We start from the raw sequence: 21,610 nt of genomic DNA on the forward strand, positions 1-21,610 counted from the left end.
CATTTTATTACAAATCTGCATGTGAGTGAAATAAAGTCCATCATCACCTTTCTGCTGATGAAGAGACAGATCTGGAAACACTGGCCCAGTGCTCTTGCGTTCCTGGGCACACAGGAGTCTCCAGAACCTGCCCCTGGCGTACCTGGGACTAAAGGAGCTGAGTTCATTGACACACCGCAGGGGCCACACACCTGGACAACTAAACAACGTGATGCTGCCTAACCTACCCATCACATCCACCTCTGCACAGGTGAAACCATCTTACAGGTCTGTAAGCCCCGGAAAGATCCCGAGTTAGAGAGCTAAAAACAGAAAGCAAAGTTTCTTTACGTCATCTTCTCCACAGAATCTAGTTTCCCCCCGCCCCCCGAGAACCAAGAAGGACAGCCGCCCAGTGGCAGAAGAGGAGTTGGTGACACACGGCGGCATTTGGACCATCGGCTTCCTCCGGGTGTCAGTGACACGCATTCTCGATTTCAGGGACAGTCCCACTTGCTTTGAAAAGACATTAACATTCAAATCCTTACAAGTTCATCTGATGATAAATTCTAAGGTCAATTTTTATTTCTACAAAAAAAGGCAGTCAAAACAATATAAAACACATGTAAAGGATATTACTGAGTGAGCTTCAAGTGGAGCTTGACTCTGCAAAGGCTGTGAGTCCAGAGGGAGAGGGAAGGCCGTCTTGCTCCTGGGCTGGCCGGCTGTTCCGAAGGAAGGGGCCAGCAGGGCGCCGGCACCCCCAGACTGCTGCTGGCTACAGCCAAGTCCCGCCAATTCCAACCCCGCAAAGGGCCAAACTGTGCCGAGGGAGGGTCGCGGTGGGGCTGCGCTGCCCTGGGGAGCTGGGAGAGCGAGCTCAGTAACAGGTGAGCGTGGAATTTCACATGGACATCCTGGCTTCAGTGTTGTCTGCAGTGACCAGCACATCTTGTACAGTGGCTGCAGGGAAGAGCATCAACCTTTGGCCTCAGGAGCCTCTCTGGCAAGAAATTCCTCACACAAGTGCACAGCATCCTCTGGTTGGCAGGCCCTCCTCTGGGGTTGGCCCAGACCTGGGTTTCCCAAGCAGGCCAGGCCAGGCTGAAGTTCAATCAGGCACACAGACATCAGGGCTTGCCCATTTAATCAACGTTATTGTGGTTAATACCGGCCAGATTTTTACATAAGAACTGGGCCTCCCTTTTCACGGCTGCTTTTTTTTTTTTTTTTGGTGGGGGTGGGGGTGGGGGTGGGGTGGTGAGTGGTGGTTTGCTTGTTTTTAATATTTTTTAAAAGGATGTTATAAATTGGAGCCAGGAGAATTTGAACAAACTCCCACACAGGGCAGTGCAACATGGGAGTAGAGAAGCCACCAGAATCGCCAGGAGCATTTTTTCCTCCTTTGCGGAAGAGATAGCCCTGGGTCTGGGAGAAGTGAATAAGTGAAAAACAAACCAAATGCAAGAAAGTGGGAATTGTAAGGGCAGGGGAAGAAAGGTAACTGCAACCTTTTTGTTTGTTTTAACCTTAAGGGCTAAGTGTAAATTGAAGGTTTTGGATCAATTTGGACAAGAAAAGAAACACCATTATTTTAAAGTAGATTGAAGCAGTGATTTTTAAAACAAAGAAAGCAGAACTAGAACATCTTAAATTTTTAATCCTTTCTTTACAGGTTACCTAGACCACTTTTGATTAAGAAAACTGTAGAAAGTTAGTAACTGCCACAAGCAAACGCCAGGCGGCGGCACGTGTCAATTTTCCACAGAGTCCTGCTTTGCGGTCTGAATGCGCTGCTCGGGGTCTCCGCTCACGCTCGCTGGAATCGGTGGTGGCAGAGTTTAGTCCACAGGTCGTTTCTCCCCGTATTTCTTTGTAAACTCTTCAGCGTTCTTACAGAATTTTTTACGGTCCTTAGAGTATTCTTCAGCTAGGTCAGCCCGAAGTGGGTGCTCGGGCTGGGGGTCGTTCACCAGTGCTATGAGGGACTGGATTACTGCCAAGAAAAGGATCAGGCACCTCTGGTTAGAACAGTCTCAGAAAGGGCAACTTTTAACTGCAACTCTGATTTACAGCAATGAGCTTTGAAGATCAAGCGGGCTCCCATTTATCCAAAATTCTAACTACCAGGGCGCAACCCATTTTTCCTCTGTAGTTGGGAGAAAGTGCTAGGCCACAAGCTGCTAACATGACAGTGGGTACCTAACTGTTCAGAGTGACACCTCCATCTCCTCCAGGAACCTTCCTGAACCGATACCCTGGGGAGCCCCCAGTCATTCTCACTCCCCCTTCTCCTGAACTCTGGAGATCTCGGGCATAGCAAGGACATCCTCTCACATACACACACTTGCACACACAGCTGGAGCTTCTCCAGAGTAGGGAGTGGGTGATGTGTCCCATTACTACGATCAGTTCAGGGTAGTTTCCATAGAAGTATACTGAGACAGCATAACAACAAAGGGTGCGTGACAGGTCTGCATGGTGTAAACGCATAATGAGTCCACTACGGAAGGCCCCCAGGAGCTTCTGAACTAGCTGAGAAAGGTTTACTTGACACCCTATCTTAACTGCTAGAAGGTAGATTACCCTCAGCAGTGTTATGCTCTCTTCCAAAAGGAAAAATCACACCAAGAGCTTGGGGTGGGCTCCACAATGCTCTCCCCAAAGCACAGTAGGTCCTAGATGTACTGCAAGGCCCACAAGGGCCACAAGGGAACAGAGGGTGGGTAGGAAGATCAAGTGGGAAGCATGGAAGGTCCAAGAACCCCAGGCCTCCTCACCTCAGAAGCGGGGTACATGCAGCCACACTGCCTTCTCACACACGCTTCTCCTCACCCAGCCCTGATTAGGACTAGCACCCCCAGAATGCTGTGTTCGTTCCCACGGCCACGCTCCTAATAAGGAGGCATTTCTCCTCTGGATTATTGATGCCATGGATTCCTTTGCTGGGTACCATGTTTTCACCCAAGCATTACAAGTTATGGATTAAATGCTAATGCTAGGCACAAAGGCCTAACCAGCCAATAGCTCCACTGACTGGGAAGAACAGCACCAAGTACTCCTGGCCAGGCATCCAAAGACCACCTGCCCTCACCTCTGCCTATTAATGCTACCAGGTGAAATGGGGCAATTGAGGGTTTCTATGACCAGGTGGGCACAGGAGAAGAGGGGTGGTACATGCAGGGCTGACAGGGTCCAGGTTGAGTAGGGAGGAGGGGCTGGTGGGCAAGAAGGGTGGAGTGAAGAGCAAGCAGGAGGGGAAGGTCTGGAAGCACCTCAATAGGCTAAGGCAGTTTCTAATCCAATCTCCACGCCACCCTCAAGGGCCAGGCATTATTAGGCAGGCATTATTGCCTCCTACCTGTAAATATCTCTAAGAGGAAGCAGGCTTTAGAAGTATAATTTTGTCTATTTAAGATTTATCCCTTTCATATTTGATTCCTGTGTAACTGCAGGAATGATGATAAAGCTATTTTGTTTGTTCCCTATTTCCCCAACTTCTGTCTCTGGTATCCCACTGTTTGCCACATATAGCCTAAGTGATTATTAATATATATCTCTAAATCATCTCATTTTTAAAAATATAAATATTTTTTAAGGAAAAAGTAAACGTTCTTAACTCCAGTGGAAAATCACTTTCAGGGCAGCCTGGGTGGCTCAGCAGTTTAGCGCCACCTTCAGCCCAGGGCGTGATCCTGGAGACCCAGGATGGAGTCCCACATCAGGCTCCCTGCATGGAGCCTGCTTCTCCCTTGGCCTGTGTCTCTGCCTCTCTCTCTCTTTCTGTCACTCATGAATAATAAAAAAAAATTTTAAAAAAAGGAAAAAAGAGAAAATCACTTTCATTTGCCATAAACAGAAGGTATGCATCAACAAACATTAAATGAGCACCCCTCCTGTTCAGCCAGGGGAAGCACCCATGCTGGGACAAGAACTCTTTCAGAGGGCACCTTTCATGGCTTCTCGCAAAAGCTCCCCCAGCTCCCCAGGCCATGCCCTATTTTAGCAAGCTCCCAGATTCTCCACCCTGTGCTCAGCTGTGAGACTGCTCATATCCCTCTGTTGTTCTTGACTTCAGGTTGGAAACCAGCACCACATGTGACTCAATACATAAACAGATGGCTTCCGGTCTTCTGCCCTGATTAGAAATTGTTCTATAGCAGATCTGCTGCTTCATTAGCATTTCAGGCACCTCAAGGGGCTCTTGCCTGGATGAGTGCTTTGGTGGGGCTGGGGAGGGCACTGAGGAGTTTTCAAGGCTTCCTGCTCAACCTCTGTGATGAGGCTAAACTACGTAGGCTCTCTGCTTTTCACTATGATCATCTTAATACCTAATGTAGCGGTATAAAGCTATTGGTTCATTGTTAAGGCTGGTTTTTCAAAAGATAATAATTTTGCAAGTTTGCTATATCTATTTAATTAGAATTATTTAATTCTTCTCTGAGAATGTGCAATTGCTTATTTGATCAAGTTGAAATATCTTCCAATTTATTTAGTAGTTCTGATGAGTATTTCATTCTTTCTCTGTTCCTTTGGGTGCATTTCTGGCTCCTCAGCTAAACTAATAAAATCCAGCTGAGCTGAGCTTGCTTTGCTAGTGAGGACACTGGCAACCACGACTGCTTTTCAGACTACAATTGTGGCCCTATCCCAGCATTTTCACATATAAAACAGCACATAGTCTAGCCCTTCCTTAACCCAATGCTCCTCAGAAGTATTTTTATTTTCCCTCCAAAATGTAAGGGTTTAACAACATATCAAATTTTACCTCCTGCTCTTAATAGATACAATCAGAGAAAAAAGGCTATAAAATGTCTTCATTTTTGTTCTTATAAGTTTCTTTGTAATAGGAGGTGTAAATAATACCCAAGATTCACCACCTCTCCCCTTCCAGGGAGATACAGGAGATCCATTCTCAGAGTAAAACATGATTGGTACTTCCTCCCAGCCCTGAGGGTGTGCAATGCATAAACAGCCTTCCACTGTATGTGCTAATTAGTTTTCTGCTATTTATTAGATTTCTTGAGTCTTCTTTTCTAATTTTATCTACCTGATGTTTTAATATAATAATGTAAGGGGAACTGAAACATTCAATTTAGGAATTATTTTTCTCTTTATTTAGTTTTGTTGCCGTTGTTCGGTACATAAAGAGTCTATATTATGCTGGCTTTGTTACTGACTCTAATCTATAGGGCAAATCTTACTTGACCACCAAACTAAGCCCTTGCTCTGCTGTTAAGATATCTACTAAAACCAGGTACACTGCTGAACAAAACTTTGTTTTCAAGATTTTTTCTGGTGTTGTTATTGCCAACTTCTACTTCCTCTCTGTTTGATAGTTTTGCTTTGTTTCTTGACTTTTCTCCTGCTATTTTTGCTCAATTTTTAATGCTTCCCTACTTTCTAATTAAAAATTGAGATATTAAGAAAAGGAAAATTCTCAAAAGTATACAATTAAGTTGTTTCTAGTAGATACAGAAAATTGTGATTCCACCATTTCACTCCAGAACATTTTCGTCATTCCAAAACAACATTCACTCTTGGTCACTTCCTAATCCCCTCATCCCAGCCCTGACAAACACTAATCTGTTTCTCACTCTGTAGATTTGCCTACTCTGGACATTCTGTGTACAGCCGATTTTAGTTCTTTTGCAGTAGTTATGTACTCTAAAGTTGCCATGAATGCTGAATTACATAGAGATACTGAGCCATGAGTGACCTCAGGGACGACCAGCTGCAGAACCAACCACCCAGCAGGGCCCAGCCAACCTACAGGATGAGAAATACCAAATCCTTGTTATTTTAAGACATGAAGTTTTAGGTAGTTTATAATATAGTCATAGATAGCAAAAGCAAGGGCACATAGCAGCAAGTGCCAGGAACATCACCCTTGATGTATGTGAAGACAATCTACAGAATGATTTTCCAGAAAGAAACCCTAACTGTCCCAAAACACAAAATAGCAAATCTGCCTATCACTACACATAGAAGAGTACCCTGTACCAAAATTTATATCTTAAAAAGTCTGTTAGCAAGTATAAAAAGAATAAAAAGCTCCTAGGGATGTCTAGGTGGCTCAGTAGTTGAGCATTTGCCTTTGGCTCAGGGTGTGATCCCGGAGGTCCGGGATCAAGTCCCACATCGGGCTCCCTGTGTAGAGCCTGCTCCTCCCACTGCCTGTGTCTCTGCCTCTCTCTGTGTATGTCTCTCATGAATAAATAAATAAAATCTTAAAAAAAAAAAAAAAAGAGGGGATCCCTGGGTGGCGCAGTGGTTTGGCGCCTGCCTTTGACCCAGGGCGCAATCCTGGAGACCCGGGATCGAATCCCACATCGGCCTCCCGGTGCATGGAGCCTGCTTCTCCCTCTGCCAGTGTCTCTGCCTCTCTCTCTCTCTCTCTCTCTGTGACTATCAAAGATAAAAAAAGAAAAAAAAAAAGAAAGAATAAAAAGCTTCTCTGAGATATCTGACAGGTATCTGATTATCTGATTGGGGGGGAGGGGAGCACAGCATTTTGGCTATGTACCTGGATCTGCCCCTCCTGGGCAGCCAGTCCCTGGTAGAGGAGGCAAAGCACTTTTACTTCCAAGCCTCGATACAATTGGTTCCAGCCCAGTTCTCAGGTAAGGGAGATCTTGGAACGTTGAGGTCTGGGAGTCTGAGGTGTGAGACAGCCAGGCCTGGAAGGACTTCCTCTTCCCCAGGCATGGTGTTTAATATGCAGATGCCAGCAAGGGCTCCAAGGGTTGTGTGAGGGGCTAACAAGGCTTTCATGAACGAATGGAGCTACAGCCTTCCACCACAGAGGTAAGAGTTTGTATAGGAAAAAACCCATGGATGTGTATTTAAGAACATACTTCATCAAGCTTTTTAAAATTAATTAATTAAAGATTATTTATTTATTTATTCATGAGAGACACAGAGAAAGAGAGAGGCAGAGACACAGGCAGAGGGAGAAGCAGGCTCCATGCAGGGAGTATGATGTGGGACTCGATCCCAGGTCTCCAGGATCACGCCCTGGGCTGAAGGCAGGCGTCAAACTGCTGAGCCACCCAAGGATCCCCACTTCATCAAGCTTTTATAAACATCAACTTGTACATGACCGAATGCCACATTCTCTAGAGATCTTTCTCTTCTGACTCAACATTTAAACTCGCTCCTTCCTACCATTCAGCTGTGAAACCTGACAGACATCTTTCATGGTGATTATTTCAAATAAGGGAGGCTCAACTTCCTGTGCAAAAGGTTTTCAACTCCATCTTCTACTCCATCTTCTACCTGGAGAACCTTCTACCTTCTACCTCCATTTTCCACTGAAAAATGACTATATTGGTCACTGAAAAACCTTCTGTGGCCTCAAAAATCCCAGACTCATCTAATCCCTTTAATCTGAAAAGACCATGTAGTGGTTCGGGTAGCTACGCATAAGAAAGCCACCAATAATATGAGATTGGAAATTAAAAAGAAAGTTCTACAGTTAACAAAAATTGGACACAGTTTGTAACAAAATCCAGATACTTCCATGGGACAAGAGGAAGGCCAACCATAATAACAAATCAAGTACCTGTCCCAGAAAAGTAAGCACAAGTATATTCCCACAGAGGTACCTGTACACATGGCCATGCATGGACACATCCAATGACAAAGAATTCCAGGCCTGCTAAAGCCAACTTTGTACTTTCATCAGGGCACCCAGCCTATAACCATGCCCCATCCTTCCATACCACCTGCTCTGAGCCACTGGCATTATGTTGCCTGCCACGTGGATTGGCCTTATATCTTTCTTTTAGTCTGGCAGGACCTCTCCAACCTCCCCAACTTCTTCAAGTCTGAGTTCATGTGTTAACTGCTGTGTAAGGTCACCACTTGCCCTTTCTCACTCAGGGCAGCCCTGCAACCGTTCATGAAAACTTGCAGGGACAGTGCCTGCACCCCCTCACCGCACAGGGAGCCAATGGTGGGCTAGTCTCTCTACATGTGTCCCCACTGGTCTGTGAGCACAGGAGGGCCTCCTCCAGTACCTATGCAGGTCAACGGTTTAACTGAGATGTGCCCTGCCCATGAGGAATGATGGGACCTCAGCAGCACTTTTGCGTACACTGGAGTTTGTCAGGTAAGATTTCTCTGGACTCTGTGAGATATGGCATTAGAATGGACTAAGGAGCCCTTGACCCATGGCAGCGCCACCCGAGGAAGACACAAGCAGCATGCCTTACCTTGGTCGGTTTTGGTTGCTGGCTTCCAGTTTTCAGCACTAATTACTGGCAGACAGACCTGCCCCTTTTCATCAATGTTCGGATGATAGATCTTTGTTTTAAATGTGATCTTCGGTGGTTTGAATGGGTACTCTGCTGGAAAGTTGATTTCGATTCTGAAGGCCCCCTTATCATATGGAGGGTTGTCCTGCAGGGAACAAGAAAAGATCAAAATGAACACGCTACAGCTCAAAAACCTGTCACTGAAACAGGACTGCTCTATTTACTTGAAAACTTAATTTATTTCAAGTGGTATACCAATTGAAGCCATGTCACCTTCAGGGCAGCCAACAATTGATCAGTATTTCTACAGTAAGATGTCTACTAAGTTCCAGAAAGATCTGAGATTGGTGTTGTGGTCTCTTTCTCATTGTATCCTTAATAGATTTTGTTTGCATAGTTTTAGGTTTATGGCAACACCAAGAGGGAAGAATAGTATCCCTCACTTTTCAAGATTTTTTTTTTTTAATTTTTTATTTATTTATGATAGTCACAGAGAGAGAGAGAGAGAGGCAGAGACACAGGCAGAGGGAGAAGCAGGCTCCATGCACCGGGAGCCCGATGTGGGATTCGATCCCGGGTCTCCAGGATCACGCCCTGGGCCAAAGGCAGGCGCCAAACCGCTGCGCCACCCAGGGATCCCAATATCCCTCACTTTTCAAAAGTTCGAGTGACACCACTTCAGTTTCATGAAAGACCTACATTAGTACCTGTTTTACTAGCCAACAGAAAGAAATCTGAAGAGGGTTTTCGCTTTTACCAAAAAAGGCAAAAAAGTGAAAATAGTTCGCAGTGTTTTGCTGCAATCCTTTACAGAGGCACCGCCCAGCGCCATTCCTGGGAATTACACCCAGCATCTCAGCCTCAAGCCACTGGAGCTTGAAACTGTACCTGTGAGCATCTGTGCTTTATCTTGATTCATTTTTTTAAAGATTTTATTCATTTATTCATGAGAGACACACAGGGGAGAGAGAGAGAGAGAGGCGCAGAGACAAAGGCAGAGGAAAAGCAGACTCCATGTAGGGAGTCTGATGTGGGACTCGATCCCGGGTCTCCAGGATCACACTGTGGGCTGAAGGCGGCACTAAACCACTGAACTGCCCAAGCTGCCTTTCTTTTTTTTTTTTTTTTTTAAGATTTCATTTATTTGACACACAGAGAGAGAGCAAGAGAGCACACAAGCAGGGGGAGCAGCAGAGGAAAAGGGAGAAGCAGGCTCTCCGCTGAGCAGCGAGCCTAACACAAGGCTCAATCCTAGGACCTGGGATCATGACCCAAGCTGAAGGCAGACACTTAACTGACTGAGCCACCCAGGCACCCCTACCTTGATTTATTTTGTGTATCTGTTAGCAAGATGCGTCCTAAAGTATCAGACAAAGGGACGCCTGGGTGGCTCAGCAGTTAAGCACCTGCCTTTGGCTCAGGGTGTGATCCTGGGGTCCTGGATCGAGTCTCACATCGGGCTCCCTGCATGGAGCCTGTTTCTCTTTCTGCCTGTGTTTGTGCCTCTCCTCTGTGTGTCTCTCATGAATAAATAAATAAAATATAAAAAAAAATAAAGTATCAGACAAGCCTAAGAGATACTATTTTTGGGGTCTGGGGACACTAAACATTTTCTCCATATAATTGGTAACTGCTTCTTTGCTTTACACCATTTTAGCTTACAGAAGGCTTCCTGGGAACACTCCCCCTTTTGTTTGTGTGGTTTTTAAGATTTTATTCTTAAGTAATACCCTCACCCAATGTGGGGCTCAAACTCATAATCCTGAGATCAGGAGTCACAGGCTCCACTGAATGACCCAGTCAGTGCCCCAGAATGCTCTACTTTTGGATAGCAGGGGAAAGCTGCTGAGTTCCTGCATGTCCCTTCCTCCACACATAGCCTCCCCCACTATCAACATCCCCCCAGAGTGGTATGTTTGTTACAATCTATGAACCTATACTGACACCTCATTATCACTCACAGTCCAGTTACAGTAGGGTTCACTCTTGGTATCATGCATTTTATGGTTTCACTGTATCATACGTTAGAATTAGAATCCTACAGTATATAAAGCCTTTTCAGATGACTTCTTTCACTTAGTAACATGCATTTAAGGTTCTGCCAAGTTTTTTCATGGCACAATAGCTCGTTTCTTCTTAGCACTGAATATTTCATTGTTTGGATTTAGCACCACTTATTTATCCATTCATCCACTGAAGGACATCTTGGTTTCTTCCAAGTTTGACAACTATGAATAAAGCTACCTTACACATCCGTATGCAGGTTTGTGTGTGGACACACCTTCCCAACTCCTTTGTAAAAATACCAATGAGCATGATTTCTGGATTGTAGGTTAAGGGTATGTTTAGTTTTGTTAAAAAAAAAAAAATCACTAACTGTCTTCCAAAGTGGCTGCACTATTTTTCATTCCCACCACCATCAAATTAAGAGTTCCTCACCAAGAGACATCCTCCCTAGCATTTATTGACAGTGTTTTATCATTTTTTAAAAAGATTTTATTTATTTGAGAGAGAAAAAGAACAAGAGCTGTGGGGCGGGGGGCGGGAGGAGAAGCAGAGTCTCCGCTAAGGAGGGAGCCTGACTTGGGCTCAATCACAGGTCTCTGGGACCATGACCTAAGCCAAAGGCAGACACCCAACTGACTGAGTTACCCAGATGCCCCCCTTCGCCCATTTTATAATCAGACTCTTTTATTATTATTGAGTTTTAAGAATTTTTTGTGTATTTTTGGATAACAGCCCTTTATCAGATAGGTACTTTGTAAAAAAGAGTTGGGGTGCCTGGGTGGTACAGTTGGTTAAGTGTCCAACTCTTGGTTTCAGCTCAAGTCATGATCTCAGGGTTGTGAGATCAAGTCCTCTGTCAGGCTCCATGCTTAGCACAGAGTCTGCTGAAGATTCTCTCTCCCTCTCCCTCCCTAAAAATATAATAATAATAAAAACCTTAAATTAAAAAATAAATCTTTAAAAATTAAAAAGAAAAAGAAAATATGAAGAGTCACACCAGGGGTAAATAACAACTCAACCAAGACCACACTGAGTGGTGACAGGCCAAACAGGTGGCCAGGGCTCCAAATTCTGGTCAGCTTGGTCTCCTCAAAGTAAAGCCAATATCCAGCTGGATGGCTAGACTCTGGGGAGCCAAGGTTGCCCCCAGCTTGTAACCAGACAGGGCCAGAACCATGCCCTATCTTCTTGTTCCTAGAATGCCTCAAAGATCTAAACCTCAGGGTCTGGATACCCTGATGGGCCCAGACACCTCTGAGAGATGACTGAAGATAAAGAGCCCCAGCCTCTGGTTGGCCTGGGTGGCTCAGCAGTTTAGCACTGCCTTCAGCCCAGGGCCTAATCCTGGAGACCCGGGATCGAGTCCCATGCAGGGAGCCTGCTTCTCCCTCTGCCTGTGTCTCTGCCTCTGTGTGTGTGAGTCTCTCATTAACTAAAAAATCTTAACAAAAAAGAGAGAGAGAGAGAGAGAGAGAGAGAGAGAGAGAGACCTAGCCTCTCTCCACCCTCCATCTTCAGGAAGTTGAGCAAACCCTTCAACTCTGGTTCTCCTGTCATGTCACACCCAACCCAAAGAAAGCTAAGCTTCTCAGAGTGCCCAGGAATGCTGGTGGCAGCCCCCACACCACAGCCTTTCCTCTTTTAACCCCAGACCAGCTGGGCATCCTCCAGCAAACAGTTCCTCTGCTGGGGAAGAAGGTTGGCATGCACCACTCCACACTGCCCCAAGTTATAATCCTGCCCAAAGAAGGAAGGCATGGTACAGGGGGCTTCAGGGACAGGTAAAATTAGGAAAGGCTGAGGGGTGAAGGAGACCTTTCCAGGTAGAGGGACTAAGGACTAGAATGGTGGGGCTTGGAAGAGGAGGTCTGGGGCAAGACAAGAGACTGGGAGCCACCAGTGTGGCTGAGGGACTGCACGGGGTCTTCCTGAGGAAAGGGTAGGTCTGTGTTTAGGGCTCTGAACTCTCTTCTGAGCAATGGGATACACTGTCAGAAGAATAATCTGTGGGGAAGCTTGTAAGGAAGTTGGAGACTCAGGGTCTGGAAGAAGGTGGAGATGTCAGCAAACAGTACAGGCTAGGTGCCTGTGTGAGGAGTCAGACCTGCACAAGGTCAGAAGAAAACAGAACTGGAAAATCATTGTTATCCCAACAAAACATTTCCTAATCCCTTCTTCAGGAACACAGAATTCTCTAGAATACTGTCGAGAAGTTAAAGTGGCAACAGTCCTTTCTCTGGCCTTGTCCTGTCTGCCCACCAGGAGTCACTCATGACCAAGGACACCTCTATTTACTGTTACAAATGTACAAATTTGTACAAATTATAAATGGGGGAACTCAGAGAAGATTGCTTTTGGTTTCGATTTTGGTTTTTTTTTTTTTAATTTTTATTTATTTATGATAGTCACAGAGAGAGAGAGAGAGAGAGAGAGAGAGAGGCAGAGACATAGGCAGAGGGAAAAGCAGGCTCCATGCACCGGGAGCCCCACTTGGGATTCGATCCCGTGTCTCCAGGATCGCGCCCTGGGCCAAAGGCAGGCGCTAAATCGCTGCGCCACCCAGGGATCCCTGATTTTGGTTTTTAAGGGTTTTTTTGTGGCATTTTTTTCCCTTTGGTTTTTAAGAGAGCTTTAAATTTTCTGAGTAAAAATCATGTTCACTTATACCACTTTAAGCCATATAAAAAGAGCTTTCCTATATAACTTTTGTTTGGCTGGTCTTATCTGCCAGATTTATTCATTCACTGCCCCAGACTGATCAACCACCCCTGTGCCTCACCTGGTGCTGGGCCCTGCACTAGGAACTGGGAGACAACAATGAGTCAGTTCCAGTTAGCAGTACTAATCTCGGCTCTACCTCCTGCTTGCTGGGTGAGCCTGGGATGTTCCCGAACATCATAAAATGGAAGTATAACTGCAATCTGCACTGATGATGAGGTTAGAGAGATGTCCAACGTGCCTGGCACCTGGGCAAAACCTCAAGGAAAGCAGGACAGGCTATACCTCTCACTGCCACCCGGGAAACATGACTAAGCTCACCTTAACTTCTCTGAGCCTCCGTTCTTGTCTGGGGCTCTGGGAATGACCAAAGGAGTGACTTGTGTGTGTGCCAATCACAGACTGTCCACTTGTCCCAGTGATTTTTGCTGAAGAAGGTATGCAAAAATTAAAACAAAGGATATACGTTCTAGATAAAAGCCCGACAGCACCACATGAGAATTCTTGGCATTTCAGAGCTAAACTTACTCTATGGAAGGCAGCCCAGAAACTATAAGGGACCTTAATGAGAAAACACGTTTTTTTTTTTTGTAGAAAAATATTACACAACTATCCAGGAATTTGCCTCAAGCTGTAACACCATTTCATTACCAAGTTAACCAAAGATTCCAGCATTTTTATCTTTACGCATGACTTTGACCAATATTTTTCTGTTATTCCCACCTTTATGGATGCCTTGCATTCCCTTTAGCTCATTTGATTATGGCAAAGGATGTATTTATTTATTTATTTATTTATTTATTTATTTATTTATTTTTAAAGGTTTTATGGGCAGCCCAGGTGGTTCAGTGGTTTAGCACCGCCTTCAGCCCAGGGCATGATCCTGGAGACCCAGGATCGAGTCCCGCATCAGGCTCCCTGAATGGAGCCTGCTTCTCTCTCTACCTGTGTCTCTGTCTCTCTCTGTCTCTGTGTCTCTTATGAATAAATAAATAAAATCTTAAATTTTTTTCTTAAAAAAATAAATTAAATAAAAATTCTAAATAAATAAATAAATATTTTATTTATTTATTCATGAGACACAGAGAGAGAGAATGGCAGAGATACAGGTAAAGGGAGAAGCAGGCTCCTTGCAGGGAGCCCGATGTGGAACTCGATCCCTGGACCTTGGGATCATTCCCTGAGCAAAGGCAGATGCTCAACCACTGAGCCACCCAGGAATGAGGAAAAACATCCCCTCAAGGAATGTTTTTTTTTTAATTTTTAAAAAGATTTTATTTATTTATTCATGAGAGACAGAGAGAGAGACAGAGAGACAGACAGACAGAGACAAAGACACAGGCAGAGGGAGAAGCAGGCTCCATACAAGGATCCTGATGTGGGACTTGCTTCCGGGACTCCAGGATCACGTCCTGAGCCAAAGGCAGATGCTCAACCACTAAGCCACCAGGCGTCCCAAGGAATGTTTTTATTTTTATTTTTTCTAAGGAATGTTTTTAATTTTTTTTTTAATTTTTTTTTATTTATTTATGATAGTCACACAGAGAGAGAGGGGGGAGGGCAGAGACACAGGCAGAGAGAGAAGCAGGCTCCATGCACCGGGAGCCCGACATGGGATTCGATCCCGGGACTCCAGGATCGCGCCCTGGGCCAAAGGCAGGCACCAAACCGCTGCGCCACCCAGGGATCCCTAATTTTTTTTTTTTAATTTTTATTTATTTATGGTAGTCACAGAGAGAGAGAGAGAGAGAGAGAGAGAGAGAGGCAGAGACACAGGCAGAGGGAGAAGCAGGCTCCATGCACCGGGAGCCCGACGTGGGATTCGATCCTAGGTCTCCAGGATCGCACCCTGGGCCAAAGGCAGGCGCTAAACCGCTGCGCCACCCAGGGATCCCCTAAGGAATGTTTTTAGATGTAAAATTAATTTCTTCTGATAATTTTACACTCTCAATTTAGTGCACAGACTTGAACATTTCTTTTTCTCTCTCTTGAAGACACTATAGGTGATTAGGCCAACATATATCCACTCTCTCTGTATATAAGTGGCTGATTTTAAAGTATTTACTGTTTATTTTATAAACAGTATGGATGAAGAGAAATGGAAAAAGAAAAATAACTTTGGTACTGCTCTTGTGCTAAGAATCCACTTTTCTGCATTTGCTTCTAGTCATGATATATATGCATGTAAAGATTTGACCACTCTTTACCAGGACTTAGTACATGCTAGCTGCTTTTCTGTCTTATCTCCAATTTACCTTCCCCAACAGTAACCTCAGGCAGATGCTGTCATCACCCACATCTGGAAATGAGACAAGTGAGGTTGAAGTTGAGCAATCACCTGAAGAACCTAAACTCAGACTTCCTCTCCTGTAACACAATTCACTGCATTTGCAGGCATCCATCTGGGCCCATTCTCATCACTTCTGGGGGACCTGCAGGCCAGGGGAATTGATGAGAATGTGCTGAGGCTCACGCTGCCTGCTGTGCCATGAGTCATTAACTCCGTCTCTGTATGAGAAGTCTGTGTCTCCTGGTGACACCCTAAGCTGTGGTAGGCTACCTTGTTAGCTTGCAAGGAGGGTAACAACTTGAGATCCTCCACAGTTCTTGATACCAGCTTTGCAAGGCACAAAGCCATTCTGTGGCAACTGAGACTAAGAAGCCCCTCCACACATGGCACCAAACCACCTGGGACCTTTTACCCACATGTCCTAACCCTGTGGCCAAACCTAATCTTTCTTCCCAAGGCAATCCTTCAAGAATCTCAAGACTCCATTGCATTTCATGTCTTCCCTTCCTCAAGTGAAGACCAATTCCTTCAATTATCCCACAGAAGTCAGTTTGGGTCACCACTGTGACTCTTTCTCTGTGATGCATAAGGACACCACATAGCACTCTGGCAGCTAGAGGAAGTCAGGCCCATCCTCCCACTCCCTGATACGGATTACTGCCACATGGCATGCCCCTATAGTGTGTGCACAGCTAAGTGTCTGACACCACATGCAGGACTCATGGCTGACCTGATGCAAACGGAGGATCCTGGTTTAGATCTAATGAACACACTGTCCCTTCTTTAAGAGTCAGATAGAATAAAGGCCCTGTACATTGCACCCACTTCGCCACTTTGGTGAGGACTCCTCAGCAGCATCCTTTCCCTACGCCTCACCTAGCAAGTTAACAAAGCTCGAGATTCACTACCACTAGGCTGTTAAGCCCAGACCTGCCCCACTGGCCACCTGTTCCTCAGAGTTGAACTGTTTTGTTAAAGGGGAGCTTTCCTACTCTAATGCCTTCAGGGTCCACTCTAGAATCTTGTCAAAGGCTGAGACAAGCTCATGGGTCTTCTGAACTCAGATGATGTCTTCTTATCCTTTGTAAATTGTCAAGTATTTATTCTTTTGTATATATTCTGAAAATACACTTCCTGGTTGCCTGAATCACAAAATCTGCCCAGTTTTTGCACTAATTTTGCTCAATCTGTGCTAATGTTGCTTTCTGAACAGGAGTCATTTGTATTATTTCCAACCATTTGGTTTGCACGGCTTTTAACAGAATAGGTCTTTGTCAATGAATATCTGACATTACAGAATTCCATCATATTAAGAGTATTAGGAGTAAGTATTTTTAGAACTGATTTTACAGTCTCTTACGAATAAACTATCCTCTGAATTATATCTAACTTTAAAAATCACAATCTCCATTAACTGAATTCAAAAGGGAACTTTCTCTCCCCTGAATTCATTCAAACTTCTCACACCATAATCCACTTTCCCCTTAAGTAGAAGTAGATAAGCTAACATTCGTACCAAAAAGAGTGTATTTAACATTCCATCTTGCAGGATAACAGCTGTTAGTCACCTGATGCATGGCCCTGGTATGTTCTCTATGCATATATAGTGTAAATAAAGGCGTTTTTATTTTGGACATCTGCACATATTACTTACAAGTATTTATAAAACTGGAATCATATTGTCTATATTCTTTAGTACTTCTGTTCATGTTGCTATACATTGTCTTCTGCTCTGCAATCCAGATGTTTCCCACTTCTGTTAGGCCATAGCACCTTGCAGGAGGAGCAACACTCGGTGTTAAAGAGACCGTGGAGGGCAGTGCCCCTATGGCTTTTGTCCACAAAGCCTGTGGCTGGCTTTGACAAGAGCTCAACAGTTCCCATCAATGTGAAAGCATGCTCTTCCCCCTAAAAACATCCCCAGTATAATCTGAGGTTGGTGACAAAATTATATTTTGTGTATGGCTCTGGGTCAGAAACCAGGGCTCCCATCATTTGGCTTCAACCATTACAGCTACAGCAAGTCGGAAAGAAGAAGTTGCAGGAGAATCAGCAGGAAGGAGTCTGGCAGGTGAGGCTTTCCAGTGAAATGGGCTAGAACGTGAGTAAGAACCCGGAAAGGAAGGTGAGAGACTGGAACTACAAATGTAGCAACACCAAGGTGAAACAAGGAAAGCAAAGCCTCAAACGGACACTATACCAATCACCAGAGGGCAACAGAAGAAAAAAGGAAGGAAAGGGTTCCTGTGTCACAGATATCCAAATACTCTACTAGCTTCCCAAGATTTTAGGTTTCGTCACAAGTGGGAAGAGAAGTTTTTTAATCAAGGCGAAATTCACATAACATACAATTAACTGTTTTGGGACATATGATTTGGTGGTATTTAGTGAATTCATAATGTTGTACAACTGCCTCTCGAATTTCAAGACTTCCTTTGCCTTCAAACACTCTGCATCCATTAAGTAACAAACAGAAAATTGATGCAATAAAACTTTGTTCAATAAATTATTTTTGCTTCAGTGGAGGCTGAGGGAGCCGGGCCAGGAGTGGCTAACTTCTCCCAGGAGGGAGAGGAGAAGAGCTCAAGGTTGAAGGAGGGACCCTCAGGCTGAGGGCAGGCAAGCCGAGAACGAACACACACTGCTTTCTACAATCTGGCCTCTAGAGTGGCTTAAAAAAAAAAAAAAAATTCATTACTATCAGAGACAGAAATCTGTGTTTGTTGTAGAAAACACACAACCCTAGTCTCCCATCCCTGACGGAGAAATGGGGCCAGCACGCTGGCAGATGGCACTCCTGCCCCTTTTATTTTAGGCGAACATATATATTAGCACACACACTCTCACATGCTGGGGATTTGTTTGTTTGTTTGTTTTTTAATTTATTTATGATAGTCACACACAGAGAGAGAGAGGCAGAGACATAGGCAGAGGGAGAAGCAGGCTCCATGCACCGGGAACCCGACGTGGGATTCGATCCCGGGTCTCCAGGATCGCGCCCTGGGCCAAAGGCAGGCGCCAAACCGCTGCGCCACCCAGGGATCTTCCATGCTGGGGATTTGTGCGCACAGTACCATAACCAATTTTATTTTGATTTACCTCGCAGTTTGCTACTGACATTAATTACCCTCATCATCCACGCATACTTATCTCCTCAATCTTTTTTTTTATCTCCTCAATCTTTGTAATGGTTGCAGCATATTCTACCATCCAGATGTACCATAGTTTCTTTACCACTACCCCACAGGAGGGCACAAACTCCATTTCATTTGTAAAGATGATATCAATAGTGTCTGATAACAAGTGTCTGTGGGAGTATTAAAGATCCAACATACTTTTTTTTATTAAAAAAAAAAACAAAGCCATCACAAATTCCCAAAACCACTGGCCAGCGCCCCAGGTTGACACAGGAAAGCAGAGCTGTCAAGAATACAAGGAGCCATGAGGACATGGTAGCAGTACCCACTCTGGAAAGCCATAGGATCAGCAAAAATATATTTTTAAATATTTACTCATTTGTTTTAGAGAGAGAAAGAGAGAGCACACTCATGGGAGGGAGGGGCAGAGGGAGAGAATCTGAAGCAGACTCCCTGTTAAGCACGGAGGGGGTAGGGTGGGCTCAATCCCACAGCCCTGAGGTCAGGACGTGAGCCAAAACCAAGAGTCGGACACTTAACTGACTGAGCCACTCCAGTGCCCCAATGATGTATTCATATAAGGAAGAACTCTGGGTTTACCTAAGAGAGAAGGAAGTGGTGGCAAAGAGCCTTGCTGTTCTGGTGGGCTCCTTATAGCATTTGGATAGCTGCACTTTGATCACCTGTCTTTCCCATTGGTCTAGGAGATACCTGAGAGCAGGGACCCAAGATAGCCTCAGAAGGAAGCCTCAAATATTTCCTAAATGAATTGCCTAACTCACAGATTCTCTTCTTGGTTATAAAATCGTCAATGCTAGGGTTTATGTTATTCTTTTGAATATGGCCAGGAATGTCGGATCTCAGAATAATGGTTTAATATACCTGAAACACAATGATCCCAGAAGCTAGAACTAGCTTGGAACCTGTACACAGATAACATTTCCACAACTCTGGATATTCCAGGCACCAGGCACCAGTCACAGCTTACACTAGCTAATAAAGCAGAAGTATGAGAGTCTCACAGCCAATCTAGGAAGCAGAGTCAATTCCAGGTCATTCACACGAAATAAAACAAGTCCTTGTTAGGAAAGAAAAACTGATATTACTGCCTTTTTTTTTTTTTTTTAAGCTAATTACAACTGAATTTAAAAAAAGAAAGGTACCTGGGTGACTCCGTCAGTTAAACGTCTATGCCTTCTGCTCAGGACATGATCCTGGGGTCCTGGGATTGAGCCCCACATCAAGCTCCCTGCTCAGTGGGGAGCTTGCTTCTCCCTCTATCTCTGCCTCCCCCCCACCCAGTCTCTCATGAATAAATAAATAAGATATTTTTTTAAAAAAAGAATTAGGGCAGCCCGGGTGGCTCAGCAGTTTAGCGCTGCCTTCAGCCCAGGGTGTGATCCTGGAGACCCAGATCGAGTCCCGCATCGGGCTTTCTGCATGGGGCCTGCTTCTACCTCTGCCTGTGTCTCTGCCTCTCTTTCTCTGTGTCTCTCATGAATAAATAAATAAAATCTTTAAACAAACAAACAAACAAGAATTAAAGTGCCGCCTTCGGCCCATGACCTGATCCTGGAGATCCAGGATCGAGTCCCATGTCAGGCTTTCTGCATGGAGCCTGCTTCTCCCTCTGCCTGTGTCTCTGCCTCTGTGTCTCTCATGAATACATAAATATAAATAAATAAATAAGTAAAAGGATGAAATGCATGATTTGTGAATCTCAATAAAACAGGTTTAAAAAAAGTCAGGACATTTGGGTGGCTCAGCTGGTTGAGTAACTCTTGGTTTAGGCTCAGGTCATGATCTCAGGGTCCTGGGACCAAGGCCTACACTAGACTCTGCATCTGGCAGAAGTCTGCTTGAGATTTTTTCTCTCTCTCCCTCTGCCTTTCCCTGCTTGTGCACGTGTGTGCACGTGCACTCTGTCTCACTCTCCCTCAAATAAATAGAGTTAAAAAAAAATTAGGGAATCCCTGGGTGGCGCAGCAGTTTGGTGCCTGCCTTTGGCCCAGGGCGCGATCCTGGAGACCCGGGATGGAATCCCACATCGGGCTCCCGGTGCATGGAGCCTGCTTCTCCCTCTGCCTGTGTCTCTGCCTCTCTCGCTCTCTCTCTCTGTGACTATCATAAATAATAATAATAATAATAATAATAATAATAATTTTTAAAAAATTAAAGCTGGGATCCCTGGGTGGCGCAGCGGTTTGGCGCCTGCCTTTGGCCCAGGGCGCGATCCTGGAGATCCGGGATCGAATCCCACATCGGGCTCCCGGTGCATGGAGCCTGCTTCTCCCTCTGCCTGTGTCTCTGCCTCTCTCTCTCTCTCACTGTGTGCCTATCATAAATAAAAAAAAAAAAAAAATTAAAGCTAACACAGAAACAGTGGTTCTCCACCAAGGGCAGTGTTGTCCCTCCCACACAGGTTTAGAAATGCCTGAGGGTGTCCTTACAATGTCCCAATGATAAAGTTAGCCACTGGTATCTAATGAATGAAAAACAGGAAAATTCTACACAAATAATCCACATGCACACACCAAAATGCAGTTTACAACACAATCACATTGAGAAATACTGCTTTAGGATAATTACAAATTCAATTTACAAACTGTGAGGTGCTAAGGAAAAGAAGTGGAAGGGAAACTGCCATAGGCTTCTCTACCTGACCCAGAACTCACTGAGATAAATATTCATATCACAATAAAGCAAAAGTCACTGTGAGAAGAGCCCAAAAAGAGGGGGTCCTATGATGGGGGGTGGGTCACACCAGACCCCAACTAGCTGTCCAGCCACCAAGTATTTCCTCGTTTCTGGGCTGGCAAAACCCCAGTTTTGTATGTGGTTACGATGCTCCCTCATTGTGACCCAGGGTTAAATCCTGACTGGTCTAAACCTGTCCAACAAAACAGCCACAAGCTGTTGGCTATTGCACACTTGAAATGTGACTCTTCTGGGATGCCTGGGTGGTTCAGTCAGTTCAGCATGTGACTCTTGATCTCAGGTCAGGTCCTGATATCAGGGTCATGAGTTCAAGCCCCGCAATGGACTCCACACAGGGTGTGGAGCCTACTAAAAAAAAAAAGAGGGACGCCTGAGTGGCTCAGGGTTTGAGCATCTGCCTTCAGCTCAAGGCATGATCCCAGGGTCCTGAGATTGAGTCCCTCACTGGGCTCTTTGTGGGAAGCCTGCGTCTCCCTCTGCCTAGGTCTCTGCCTCTCTCATGA

At 45.0% G+C, this 21,610-nt stretch overlaps 2 protein-coding genes across 6 annotated transcripts in view; both read right to left on the bottom strand.

Annotated features, from left to right (window-relative positions):
- Window positions 1–21,610, bottom strand: part of LOC144299440 (uncharacterized) — a 130,514-nt gene that overhangs the window by 12,868 nt on the left and 96,036 nt on the right. The window lies entirely within an intron of this gene.
- Window positions 543–21,610, bottom strand: part of UBE2L3 (ubiquitin conjugating enzyme E2 L3) — a 74,950-nt gene continuing 53,882 nt past the window's right edge. For 4 of the 5 annotated variants that reach the window (XM_077874584.1, XM_077874586.1, XM_077874587.1 and 1 more), the window contains 2 exons: window positions 8,196–8,382; window positions 543–1,975 (listed from right to left, as the gene is read on the bottom strand). In XM_077874584.1, the coding sequence (XP_077730710.1) occupies window positions 1,821–1,975; window positions 8,196–8,382 (342 nt within the window). In that variant the 3' untranslated portion in view covers window positions 543–1,820. Of the gene's footprint in view, window positions 1,976–8,195; window positions 8,383–13,283; window positions 13,391–16,906; window positions 16,977–21,610 lie in introns of those variants that run through there. The other variant, XM_077874583.1, reaches the window with a different exon arrangement.

Source organism: Canis aureus, chromosome 27 (assembly GCF_053574225.1).
Source record: "Canis aureus isolate CA01 chromosome 27, VMU_Caureus_v.1.0, whole genome shotgun sequence".
In the NCBI taxonomy this organism is placed as follows: Eukaryota; Metazoa; Chordata; class Mammalia; order Carnivora; family Canidae; genus Canis; species Canis aureus.